General features: G+C 47.7%; 1 protein-coding gene across 1 annotated transcript in view; it reads left to right on the top strand.

Annotated features, from left to right (window-relative positions):
* The first annotated feature begins 8,292 nt into the window (after positions 1-8,292).
* Positions 8,293-14,246, top strand: part of LOC144484371 (NACHT, LRR and PYD domains-containing protein 3-like) — a 70,652-nt gene continuing 64,698 nt past the window's right edge. Inside the window, exons 1-2 of the mRNA XM_078202893.1 lie at positions 8,293-8,427; positions 10,684-10,885. Coding sequence (XP_078059019.1) covers positions 8,293-8,427; positions 10,684-10,885 — 337 coding nt within the window. The remainder of the gene's footprint in view (positions 8,428-10,683; positions 10,886-14,246) is intronic.

The following is a 14,246-nucleotide window of genomic DNA, read 5'->3' on the forward strand; positions in this document are numbered from 1 at the left end:
CGGAGCTCAGAGCTTGTGCAGCTCCTGGAGCTGGGGGAGGCCATTCGGCCGCTTCAATATGGGACAGCCCACCTTTCAGACAGTTTATCCCTTGTCTGATGTCGGTGAGCTTTGTGTTATTTTTATTGAAGGGTCATTAACAATGTGCAGATTCACACAGACTCTCTCCATGTTACTGGGTCACCAATGTTGCTGATCTTTCCCCTGAGCGGGGGACACTCACAATAAGGAAACAGCCTCCTCACCCAGGCCCGGCCCGTTGCTAAGGGAACCTGGCTCAGTCACTGCGCAGGCCCGGCCTGTTGCTAAGGGAACCTGGCTCAGTCACTGCGCAGGCCCGGCCTGTTGCTAAGGGAACCTGGCTCAGTCACTGCGCAGGCCCGGCCTGTTGCTAAGGGAACGCGGCTCAGTCACTGCGCAGGCCTGGCCCGTTGCTAAGGGAATGCAGTTCAATCACTGCGCAGGCCCGGCCCGTTGCTAAGGGAACGCGGCTCAGTCACTGCGCAGGCCCGGCCCGTTGCTAAGGGAATGCGGTTCAATCACTGCGCAGGCCCGGCCCGTTGCTAAGGGAATGTGGCTCAGACACTGCGCAGGCTCGAGCCCGCTGAGGTCAGCTCGGCAGGTCACGTGAGGAGCTGTCAATCAATTGCCTATTCAGCATCTTTGTTCAATCATTGACTGAATAAATTCTGTTAACCTGTTGCATCAAACTCACTGTCTGGTGTCTTTTCATCTTGTCCCAGGAACTTAGTTCAGGTCAGTGAGTCTCACACAAGCAGCTGGAGGCACTTTGTGCTCTCATGGTTATCCTGTCCACCCAAATAGTCTGAAGATTTCAAAGGTTGCTGTGAGATTCTTGAATTTACCAATGTATGGGAATAACAATAAACATATGGAATTTTAACCATATCTCACCATTGACTTCAATCATGCACACGTACAAACGCATGTACGCACACACGGAGATGGCCCGGAACTTGCACATGTTCACGTGTGATTTCAAGAAGAAATTAGATATAACTTTTGGGGCTAAAGGGATCGCGGGATTAGGGAGGGGAAGGGGAGATCAGGATATTGAATTTGATGATTAGCCATGAGGAAGAGTTCATAGAGTGTATCTGCGATACCTTCCTTGAATAGTATGTAATGGAACCTACAAGGGAGCAAGCTATCCTAGATCTGGACCTGTGTAATGTGACGGGAATAATTAGTGATCTTACAGTTAGGGATCCTCTTGGAAGAAGCGATCACAGTATGGTTGATTTAAAATACAGATGGAGCGTGAGAAGGTAAAATCCAAAAGCAATGTCTTGTGCTTAAACAAAGGAGACTACAAAGGGATGAGGGAGGAGTTGGCTCAGGGAAACTGGGAGCAAAAACTTTATGGTGGGAAAATTGAGGAACAGTGGAGGACTTTCAAAGCGATCTTTCACGGTGCTCAGCAAAAGTATATATCAGTGATAAGGAAGGACTGTAGAAAAAGACATAATCAGCCATGGATATCGAAGGAAATAAAGGAGGGTATCAAATTGAAAGAAAATGCATACAAAGTGGCAAAGATTAGTGGGAACCTGGAGGATTGGGAAATCTTTAAAGGTCAGCAGAAAGCCACAAAAAAAGCTATAAAGAAAAATAAGATGGATTATGAGAGTAAACTCGCTCAGAATAAAAAAAACAGACAGCAAAAGTTTCTACAAATATATAAAATGAAAAAAAGTGGCTAAAGTAAACATTAGTCCTTTAGAGGATGAGACGGGGGATGTAATAACTGGATATGAGAAAATGGCTGAGGCATTGAACAGGTATTTTGCGTCAGTCTTCACAGTGGAAGACACAAATAACATGCCAAGAATTGATGAGTGGAAGGCTATGGCAGGTGAGGACCTCGAAACTATCATTATCATGAAAGAGGTAGTGTTGGGCAAGTTAATGAGGCTAAAGGTAGACAAGTCTCCTGGCCCTGATGGAGTGCATCCCAGGGAACTAAAAGAGATGGTGGGGGAAATGCACTGGTGATAATTTACCAAAATTCGCTGGACTCTGGGGTGGTTCCCGCAGATTGGAAAACAGCAAATGTGAAGCCACTGTTTAAAAAAGGAGGTAGACAAAAGGCAGGTAACTATAGGCCGGTTAGCTTAACTTCTGGAGTAGAGAAAATGCTTGAAGCTATCATCAAAGAAGAAATAGCGAGACATCTGGATATAAACTGTCCCATTGGTAAGACGCAGCATGGGTTCATGAAGGGAAAGTCATGTTTGACTAATTTGGTGGAATTCTTTGAGAACATTACATGTGCAGTGGACAATGGGGAACCTGTGGATGTGGTGTATCTGGATTTTCAAAAAGCATTTGGCAAGGTGCCGCACCAAAGACTGCTACACAAGATAAAGGTGCACGGTGTTACGGGTAATGTATTGCATGGATAGAGGATTGGTTAAATAACAGAAAGCAAAGAGTGGGGGTAAATGGGTGTTTTTCTGGTTGCCGATCACTGACTAGTAGTATGCCGCAGGGACCAGTGTTGGGACTGCAATTGTTTACGATTTACATTGATGATTTGGAGCTGGGGACCAAGTGTAGTGTGCCAAAATTCGCAGATGATACTAAGATGGGTGGCAGAGCAAAGTGCGCAGAGGACGCTGAAAGTCTGCAAAGGGATATAGTCTGTGAGTGGACGAGAGTCTGGCAGATGGAGTACAATGTTGGTAAATATGAGAGCATCCATTTTGGTTGGAATGACAGCAAAATGGACTATTATTTAAATAGTAAAAAAATGCAGCATGCTGCTGTGCAGAGGGACCTGGGTGTTCTTGTGCAGGAATGTCAAGGAGTTGATTTGCAGGTGCAGCAGGTATTTAAGAAGGTAAATGGAATTTTGTCCTTCATTGCTAGAGGGATGGAGTTTAAAAACAGCGAGATTATGTTGCAGCTGTATCAGGTGCTGGTGAGGCCACACCTGGAGTACTGTGTAGTTTTGGTCTCCTTACTTGAGAAAGGATATACTGGCACTGGAGGGGGTGCAGAGGAGATTCACTAAGTTGATTCCGGAGTTGAGAGGGTTGGCTTATGAGCAGAGACTGAGTAGACTGGGGCTATACTCATTGGAATTCAGAAGAATGAGGGGAGGTCTTATAGAAACATATAAGATTATGAAGGGAATAGATAAGATAGAAGCAGGGAAATTATTTCCACTGGCAGTAAAACTAAAACTAGGGGGCATAGCCTCAAAATAAGGGGGAGCAGATTTAGGACTGAGTTGAGGAGGAACTTCTTCACACAAAGGGTTGTGAATCTGTGGAATTCCCTGCCCAGTGAAGCAGTTGAGGCTACCTCGTTGAATGTTTTAAGGCAAGGATAGATACATTTTTGAACAGTAAAGGAATTAAGGGTTCTGGTGAGCGGTCGGGTAAGTGGAGCTGAGTCCACGAAAAGATCAGCCTTGATCTTATTGAATGGCAGAGCAGGCTCAAGGGGCCAGATGGACTACTCCTGCTTCGAGTTCTTATGACCAAAATGAATGATGGAGCAGGCTCGAAGGGCCGAATGGCCTCCTCCTGCTTCTCGTTTCTATGTTTCACACATAACCCCCATGCAGGCAAACACTTACACACTCACACACTCAATTTCTCTCACAAACACAGACACACACACTCGCACACACTCGCACATAGGCACACACCCCTCCCATGCACATATACACACACGCACACATACATGCAGAATACACACACACACATACACACACCCAAATACACCTATGCAGACCACCTCACACCCTGATACACACACACACATACTGATACATACAGCAATATACGCACGCAGACACACACACACACACACAGACACGCACACAAACAAATACAATCTCCCATTTCATTGTTTCATCAAACAAGGACAGGACAGTTCAGAAAATGCAGTTAGATACAGATGAAAACTCCCATCATATCAGCCTCTCTTTCCCACTCTCCATCCAGCTGGAGTGGGCAAGAGAGAAACAGGGATAGAGATAGAGAGAGAGTAACAGAGAGAGGGGAGGAAAGGAATGGAGTGAGAGTCACAGAGAGGGAGAGGAAGTTATTGAGATAGAGTGTGTTCGGCAGAGTTCCTGCAATGCTGAGTACAATGGCCTTTGAAGGTACCACACAGAACACAACAAATAGGAGCAGAAGTAGGCCATTCTGCCCCTTGAGGCTGCTCCTCCCATTGATAAGATCATGGCTGATCTGACTGTGGCCTGAACTCTACTTTGCTGCCTGTCTCCCCATAATGCTCAACTCACTCTCTGGGGAAAGTGGTTAGCACTGCTGCTTCACAGCGCCAAGGACCTGGATTTGATTCCCAGCTTGGGTCACTGTCTGTGTGGAGTTTGCATGTTCTCCTCGTGTCTGCATGGGTTTCCTCCGGGTGCTCCGGTTTCCTCCCATATTCTGGTTCGGTGCATTGATCCGAACAGGCGCCAACTAGAGGAATTTCACAGTAACTTCATTGCAGTGTTAATGTAAGACTGACTTGTGACCAATAAATGAATTTTAACTTTGAATTCTAAACACTAACCACCCCCTGAGAGAACAAATTATTCCTCCTCATCTCCATCTTTAATGGGCGCTGTATGAATTTTAAACTGTGCCCTCCCTGATACTAGATTCCCCCATGTTGGCCCTGTTCTGTGATAATACAGATGTTTAAAGATTATTCAGTAGTTCTTTAAGGGTAGCAGACACAGGGAAAAAAGAAGTGACTCTGTACACAACAGATATATTTCAAGGGGATACTGCACCCAGCTGTATCTGAGCGGGCAGTAATCTTCCCTCAGAATCAGACAGATTGTGGGTTCAGCTCAGAGCCTCAAATACTAGGCCCTTAGCATCGATCAGAGACTCCGAACACAGCATGATGGGAGAGCGGACAAAGGAAACTGGTGTTGAATTTGTGAGCCTTGCTTTGTGGAAAGCTTTAGTGCTTGGGGAGAATGTCAACTTTTGAATGGACCTACCATATATTAAGCTGATCTTTCTCTACACACTATCGGTAACTGCAACACTATATTCTGCACCCTTTCCTCTCATTCTCCCCTGTGTACTCTATGTACGGAATGTTTTGTCTGTATAGCGCACAAGAAACAATACTTTTCACTGCATCCCAATACAAATCAATCAAATCAAATCAAATTAACACGCTGAAGTTTGGACCCTGTGGGGTGACAGTTGTCTGAATACAGATTCTATCTTATTGTAACATTCAGGTACCACGTGTACTGAGCTCACCAGCGTTCTGTCTGTATTGTGTGAATCCAGTCTTGAAATATCCACTCATGTTGCTAATTCTGCCAAGACAGAAACAGAAAGAGTGTTTGAATTCTCCGTGATTAGTCCCCTTAATGATAAACAACATGGTGGATGAGAGGGATAGAGAGGGAGAGGAAGAGATACAGAGTAACAGAGAGGTAGGGAGAATGAGAGAGAGCAATGCAGAGAGTAACAGTTGCCTGAATACAGATTCTATCTTATTGTAACATTAAGCTGCCACATGTACTGAGCTCACCAGCATTTGCAGAAGCCATTATATAAATACTGTTCTGTCTGTATTGTGTGACTCCAATCTTGAAATCTCCACTCATGTTGCTAATTCTGCCAAGACAGAAACAGAAAGAGTGTTTGAATTCTCTGTGATTAGACTCCTTAACGGTAAACAACATAGTGGATGAGAGGGATAGAGAGGGAGAGGGATAGAGAGGGAGAGGAAGAGAGAGAGGGAGCAATGCAGAGAGTAACAGTTAGACAGTGAGGAATAGAGATTAATTCAGATGGATAGTGAGTGTCAGGGGAGTCCGAGACGCTCCATAAACAAGGTAAAGATTTGAAAATGGAGGAGTGTTTCTTACCCACTTTTAAAAGATAATCCACACTCACACCAGTCACATTTCACACTCTCTGCTCAGTCCTGTGTTGGGGGGTGTTGAGTGTGGGATCAGTGTTTGCTTTTCTCAAACCGCACTGATATTCCCAACAAGGGCAAGAGGTTTCAGTGTTTGAAAATGTAAACATTTAAAAGCAAAACTAGACTGGATTTGGTTAAATCTCATGGGATCCAGGATGAGGTGGCCAAATGGATACAAAATTGGTTGATGACAGAAGACAGAAGGTGGTTGTGGAGGGTTGTTCTATTTTCAAACTGGAGGCCTGTGACCAGCGGGGTGCCTCAGGGATCGGTGCTGGGTCCCCTGCTATTTGTAATTTATATTATTAATTTAGATGAGAATTTAGGAGGCATGGTTAGTAATTTTGCAGATGACACCAGGATTTGTGGCATAGTGGACAGTGAAGAAAGTTATCTCGGATTGCAACGGGATCTTGATCATTTGTTCGAGTGGGCTGATGAATGGTGGATGGAGTTTAATTTAGATAAACGCAAGATGATGCACTTTGGTAGATCGAACCAGCGCACTACTTAGTTAGTGGTAGGGCATTGGTGAGAGTTATAGAACAGAGATCGAGGGCTACAGATTGATAGCTCCTTGAAAGTGGAGTCACAGGTGGACAGAGTGGTGAAGAAGGCATTCCACATGCTTGGTTTCATTGGTCAGAATACTGAATGGGATTTGGGACATCATGTTGAAGTTGTACAAGACATTGGTAAGGCCACACTTGGAATACTGTGTACTGTTCTGGTCACCCTATTATACCAAGGATATTATTAAACTAGGAAGTGTGCAGAAAAGAACTACTGGGATACTGCAGGGTCTTGATGGTTTGAGTTATAAGCAGGGGCTGCAAAGACTGGGACATTTTCTCCTGGAGCATAGGAGGCTTCGGGGTGGTCGAACAGTGGCCTCGCTGGATTCACTCTGTCCTTTCAGATTCAGTCTCACAGGCCTGGCTGTGTTCACTGTGTCCTTTGAGATTCAGTGTCACAAGCCTGGCTGGGATCACTCTATCCTTAGAGATTCAGTGTCACAGGCATTGCTGGGTTCTGTCTGTCGCTTGAGATACAGTCCCACAGGCCTGGCTGGATTCACTGTGTGCTTTCGGATTCAGTGTCACAGGCCTGGCTGGGTTCACTGTGTGCTTTGAGATACAGTGTCACAGGCCTGGCTGGGATCACTCTATCCTTAGAGATTCAGTGTCACAGGCATTGCTGGGTTCTGTCTGTCGCTTGAGATACAGTCCCACAGGCCTGGCTGGGTTCACTCTGTCCTTTCGGATTGAGCGTCACAGGCCTGGCTGGGTTCACTCTGTCCTTTAGGATTCAGTGTCACAGGCCTGGCTGGGTTCACTCTGTCCTTTAGGATTCAGTGTCACAGGCCTGGCTGGGTTCAGTGCCAGGTTCACAGGAGTGCCCGTGTCAATTAGTAGTTCCCTCTAGCTCGATTTGAAGTCCCAACTATCTCAATTTGGAGTGCCCCCTATCTCGATTGCGAGTGACCCTCTAACGATTAGGAGTGTCCCATCTTGATTTGGAGTGTCCCGATCTGCAATAAGGGAGCCTTCTATCTCAATTAGGAATGCCCCCCCTGTTTAGATTTGAACCAGTGACTATTTCAGTGAGGAGTGCCCCCCGTCATTTCTGAGTGTCCCCGGTCAATTAGGAACGTTGCCTACCTCGATTAGGTCTGTCCCTCCCTCGATTAGGAGTGTCCCGTATCTCGAATAATGGAGCCTTCTATATCAGTTCCGGGTGCCCCCGATTTAGATTTGGAGCAGCGACTAATTCAATTAGCAGTTCCCCCCCCCATCGCCGTTAGCAGTGCCCCCCCCCCCGTCGCCATTGGCAGTGCCCCCCCCCATCGCCGTTGGCAGTCCCCCCCCCCCCCACCCACCGTCGCCGTTAGCAGTGCCCCCCTGTCTCGATTGGGAGCACGCCGTATCTCGAATAAGAGAGACTTCTATCCCGATTAGGTGTGCTCCCATTTAGATTTAGAGCAGTGACAGTATCAATTCTGAGTGCCCGCATATCAGCTCGCAGTGCTCCTGTCAATGAGGAGTGCCCAGGTGAATTATAAGTGCCCCCAATTTCGGTTTGGAATGCCCCCAATTTCGGTTTGGAGTGCCCCCATCTTGATTACATGCGCCCTTATCTCGATTAGAAGGCCATGGACCAAATCCTGAGTGGAATGACAGGAGTCCAGACTTACCTGGATGGTATCTTGGTCATGGATTCGACTATTTTCCCAGTACTTGCAGAATACCTTAGAGGTTGCAGGAGCACGGCCTGCAAATCAAGAGAGAAATATGAGTTCTTCAAGGACTCCATTGAATGTCTGGGTCATGAAATGGATGCACAAAGCCTAAGATGGAGGTCATCATGAAGGCCCCAAGACCAGACAATGTGTCCCAATTCAGGTTGTTTTTGGGTCTAATCAATTACTATGACAACAAGCTCAATCCGGACCTGGCGGCAGCATTGAAACTGATGCTCCAGTTGCTGGTGAAAGGAGAGCCATGGAAGTGAACAAAAGGAGGCCTCCCTGGCGGTAAAGCAGGCTTTGAAGAGATTGGAAATGCGAGTTCAATTTAACCCAAAGTTACCGCTGCAGCTTACATGTGAAGCCTCGCCCAATGGGATTGAGGCTGTCCTGTCTAACGTTATGTCAAACGGAGAGGAAGATCCACAGTATTCGCTTCTAGATCATTGACGAAAGCTGAGGAAAAGTTTGCTCGGGTGGAAAAAGAAGGCTTAGGCATCGTCTTTGCATCAAGAAATTAAAATCTCTACCATGATGATGTTGTGACTGAGCTCGAAGGGCTGAATTACTGACTCCCATTCATAATTCCTATATTTTATCTTCCATCCTTGGACCATTCACTGGGATACCGTCCATGGCAGCAGTTTGATTGCAGAGGTGGGTGTTGGTGCTGTCAGTGAGAAACACGGCAATGCGGATGCTCTGTCAAGGCTGCCTTTGCCTGGAGATAAAGATGTTCCCGCTGGAATGTGCAGACAATGCACTTCACACAAGAAGATAAAGTTCCGGTAACCGCTAACCAGTTACGGAAAGTCACCCGGAATGATCCGGTTATGAGGCAGGGAGTGGAACTTGTCCAGAGAGGGAGGATGAGTAGAAAGCACCCGGAGTTACGGCGATAAGTGTGTGGAAGCTGGGAGTTGTCGGTGTTGCTGGATGTTTATTCTGGGCTATGAGAGCCTCATTTCCCCATCATTAAGAGGAAAGGTGCTGGAACGGGAGCACCAAGAGCACCCGGGGGTGCTGCCAATGGAAGAGACAACAAGAAGCTGTTTGTGGTGCTGCCCAAATGGAAGAGAAAGTGGGATGGTGCGAATGCTGTGCTTGGGGACGGAAGGTGCCGCCCTTGCTGCCTCTTGCTGGCTGGGATTGTCCTCAATGACAGCGAATCCACAGCGAGTCGCTGCTTCATCACAATCTGCCCGACTCCACCCACACTGGCTGTCAATCATTCTGCTGGAGCGGCTTCCTATTGGCTGTGTTCAGCTGATGGACAGCAGAATGCACCAATGGAGAATGAGGGTGCAGTGATGGATTGTGCAATGAATCAATGAGGCTTTTGACAAGGTACCACATGGCAGGTTGTTGCACAACCTCCATCATGGGCCCCAGGGTGAGGTAGTTAAATGGATACAAAATTGGCTTGATGACAGAAGCCAGTGGATGGTTGTCCAGGGTTGTTTTTCAAACTGGAGGCCTGTGACCAGCGGTGTCCTCTGGGATCAGTGCTGGGTCCACTGTTATTTGTCATTTATATTAATGGTTTGGATGAGAATATAGGAGGCATGGTTGGTAAGTTTGCAGATGACACCAATATTGGTTGCACAGTGGACAGTGAAGAAGGTTATCTCGGATTGCAACGGGATCTTGATCAATTGGGCCAGTGGGCTGACGAATGGCAGATGGAGTTTAATTTGGACAAATGCGAGGTCATGCATTTTGGTAGATTGATCCAGGGCAGGACTTACTCAGTTAATGGTAGGGTGTTGGGGAGAGTTACAGAACAAAGAGATCTCGGGTACGGGTTCATGGCTCCTTGAAAGTGGAGTCACAGGTGGACAGAGTGGTGAAGAAGGCATTCCATGCTTGGTTTCATCGGTCAGAACATTGAATACAGGAGTTGGGACGTCTTGTTGAAGTTGTACAAGACATTGGTAAGGCCCCACTTGGAATACTGTGTACAGTTCCGGTCACCCTATTATAGAAAGGATATTATTAAACGAGAAAGAGTGCAGAAAAGATTTACTGGGATGCTACCGGGACTTGATGGATTGCGTTCTAAGGAGGAGTTGGATAGACTGGGACTTTTTTCTTTGGAGCGTAGGAGGCTGAGGGGTGATCTTATCGAGGTCTATAAAATAATGAGTGCACAGATCAGCTGGATAGTTCATGTCTTTTCCCAAAGGTCGGGGAGTCTAAACCTTAGAGGGCAGAGGTTGAAGGTGAGAGGGGCAATTATTTCACACAGAGGGTGGTGAGTGTCTGGAACGAGCTGCCAGAGGGAGTAGTAGAGGTGGGGACAATTTTGTCTTTTAAAAAGCATTTAGTTAGATGGGTCTAGAGGGATATGGGCCAAATGTGGGCAATTGGGACGAGTTTAGGGGTTTAAAAACAGGGGCAGCCTGGACAAGTTGGGCTGAAGGGCCTGTTTCCCTGCTGTATGTAAATCTGAATGATGACGCAATGAGGTGCCGCCCACTCAGTGACGTGGCTGGAAGCGGCCGTTAAACGGTTTCCGCGCGCGGCTGGAGGGGCGTTCTGACGTCACTGCCGACGCACAGCACGTGACCTGGATCTGGCCAATCGGCGAGCGGGACAATCAGCCGCCGCCGTCTCGAGTGCGGAGTTCAGGCGCCGCGCCGTTTCTCACTGCGTGTGCGGGGCTTTCCCAGCGGCTTCACACCGAATCTTTGAGTCACGGTAAGGAATTAAATGAGAGAAAAAGTCTCCGCTTCAGCGGCGCCGACTCTCGCTGACTGGGATTGTCCCCAGTGGCAGCGAGTCGCTGCTTCATCACAAGCTCCCCGAGTGCGCCCGCGCACTGGCTGCCAATCATTCTGCTGGAGCGGCTTCCTATTGGCTGTGTTCATTTGACGGACAGCAGAACGCACCAATGGGGAATGAGGGTGCGGTGAGGTCCCGCCCACTCGGTGAGAGCGGCTCGCGGTCACGTGGCGCGGCCGTTAACGGTTTCTGCGCGCGGCTGGAGAGGGGGGTCTGAAGTCACGACCCGCTCACAGCACGTGACCGGGAGCTGACCAATCGGCGAGCCGGAAACCAGCCCTCGCCGCCCCGAGTGCGCCTGCGCCAACTTCACTCCGGGAGGGTGGGGCCCGCTTCCTATTGCGCGCAGGCGCACTGCCGTTTGTCGCTGCGTATCCGGGTATTTCCGGGTTTGTGAATCACGGGGAGGAATTAACGGCCCAGAAAAAGTTTCAACTCCAACAACATTCAGCTTGAGGATTAAAATGGCGGTTTCCTGTGTAAATACAGCCCGTCTTTGTATCATATTAACAGAGCGGGGACGGTCAGTTACATTGTGGGCGGCGCGGTGGCTCAGTGGTTGGTGCTGCGGTCTCACAGCGCCAGGGAGCCGGCTTCAATTCCCGGCCTTGGCTCACTGTCTGTGTGGAGTCTGCACATTCTCCCCGTGTCTGCGGCCCTTTCCTCACACTCTCCAAACATCAGCAGCACAGGGGCACTGGCCAGGCTCAGTTGCTGCTCAGTGTCAGGGGGATTAGCAGGGTCAACACGGGGAGAGGGTCTGGGGGGGATTGTGGGCGGTACAGACTGGATGGACCGAATGGCCTCCTCCTGCACTGCAGCAATTGGATGATTCAATGTTTCATAGAAAGATCTGTTATTACAATCCAGGCCGTGTCTGTGTAAACACTGCTGCACCATCTAAATTACTGCAATCAAGCGCTTGTCTGAGTAAACACAGCACCAGATCTCTCTCCATTATTTCAGTCTGGGCCCTGCCTGAGCATTTGCAGCACATGAAACTAAATTGCTTTGTGCGGCTGTAAATCAACAAATGCAAGGAAACTGACAGAGGTTGATTGAATACGAGGATACGTGCACATTCACAGTGCAACACGTGTATTGCCACAGCAGCCCCAAATCCCAAACTCTGTAGACAGAACTGGAACCCACAATGTTTGTGTCTCGTGGAAATCCCCTCCCCACCCTTTTGCCCTGTCTGGGCTTCTACTGCACAACTTTCATCTCGCTGACTTTGCCGGCCTTGGCTCACTGTCTGTGTGGAGTCTGCACATTCTCCCCGTGTCTGCGGGGATTTCCTCCGACTCTCCAGAGATGAGCAGGATAGGTGCATTGGCCATGCTAAGTTGCTCCTCGGTGTCGGGGATTAGCAGGGTAAACACGGGGATAGGGTCTGGGTGGAATTGTGGTTGTTGCAGACTGGATGGACCAAATGGCCTCCAAATTTATCTATCCTTGCCTTAAAAACATTCAATAAGGCAGCCTCAACTGCTTCACCGGGCAGGGAATTCCACAGATTCACAACGCTTTGTGTGAAGAAGTTCCTCCTCAACTCAGTCCTAAATCTGCACCCCTTATTTTCAGGCCATGCCTCCTAGTTCTAGTTTCACCTGCCGGTGGAACCAACTTCCCTGCTTCTATCTTATCAATTCCCATAGTCATAGAGGTTTACAGCATGGAAACAGGCCCTTCGGCCCAACTTGTCCATGCCGCCCTTTTTGTTTTAAACTCCTAAGCTAATCCCAATTGCCCGCATTTGGCCCATATCCCTCTACACCCATTGTTCCCATGTAACTATCTAAATGCTTTTTAAAAGATAAAATTGTACCCGCCTCCACCACGACCTCTGGCAGCTTGTTCCAGACACACTCCACCCTCTGTGAAAAAATTGCCCCTCTGGACACTTTTGTATATCTCCCCTCTCACCTTCAACGTATGCCCTCGAGTTTTCGACTCCCCTACCCTTGGGAAAAGATATTGACTATCTACCTTGTCTATTCCCCTCATTATTTTATAGACCTCTATAAGGTCACCCTTCAGCCTCCTACGCTCCAGAGAAAAAAGTCCTCGTCTATTCAGCTTCTCATAACTCAATCCATCAAGTCCCGGTAGCATCCTTGTAAATCTTTTCTGCACCCTTTCTAGTTTAATAATATCCTTTCTATAATAGGGTGGCCAGAACTGTACATCGTATTCCAAGTGTGGCCATACCAATGTCTTGTATAACTTCAACAAGACGTCCCAACTCCTGTATTCAATGTTCTGACCAATGAAACCAAGCATGCCGAATGCCTTCTTCCCCCCCCTGTCCACCTCTGATTCCACTTTGAAGGAGCTATGAACCCGTACCCCGAGATCTCTTTGTTCTGTAACTCTCCCCAATGCCCTACAATTAATTAAGTCCTGCCCTGGATCAGTCTACCAAAATGCATCACCTCGCATTTGTCTAAATTAAACTCCATCTGCCATTCGTCAGCCCAGTGGCCCAATTAATCAAGATCCCGTTGCAATTGGAGATAACTTCACTGTCCACTATGCCACCAATCTTGGTGTCAGCTGCAAACTTACTAACCTATATTCTCATCCAAATTATGAATATAAATGACAAATTAACAGTGGGCCCAGCACTGATCCCTGAGGCACAACGCTGGTCACAGGCCTCCAGTTTGAAAAACAACTCTCGACAACCACCCTCTGGCTTCTGTCAAGAAGCCAATTTTGTATCCATTTCGATATCTCACCCTGGATCCCGTGAGATTTAAGTTTATGCAACAACCTACCACGTGGTACCTTGTCAAAGGCCTTGCTAAAGTCCATGCAGACAACATCAGCTGCCCTGCCCTCATCTACCTTCTTGGTTACCCCTTCAAAAAACTAAATCAACTTTGTGAGACATGATTTTCCACTCACAAAGCCATGCTGACTGTCCCTAATCAGTCCTTGCATCTCTAAATGCCTGTAGATCCTGTCTCTCAATATACCTTCCAACAACTTACCCACCACAGATGTGACGCTCACTGGCCTGTAGTTCCCAGGCTTTTCCCTGCAGCCCTTTTTAAACAAAGGCACATTTGCCACTCTCCAATCTTCAGGCACCTTACCCGTGACTATCGATGATTCAGATATCTCAGCTAGGGGACCAGCAATTTCCTCCCTAGCCTTCACAACGTCCTGGGATATACTTCATCAGGTCCCGGGGATTTATCTACCTTGATGCACTTTAAGACTTCCAGCATTTCCTTCTGTAATATGTACACTCCTCAAGGCATCAATATTT

Source organism: Mustelus asterias, unplaced genomic scaffold (assembly GCF_964213995.1).
Source record: "Mustelus asterias unplaced genomic scaffold, sMusAst1.hap1.1 HAP1_SCAFFOLD_102, whole genome shotgun sequence".
NCBI classification, from domain to species: Eukaryota; Metazoa; Chordata; class Chondrichthyes; order Carcharhiniformes; family Triakidae; genus Mustelus; species Mustelus asterias.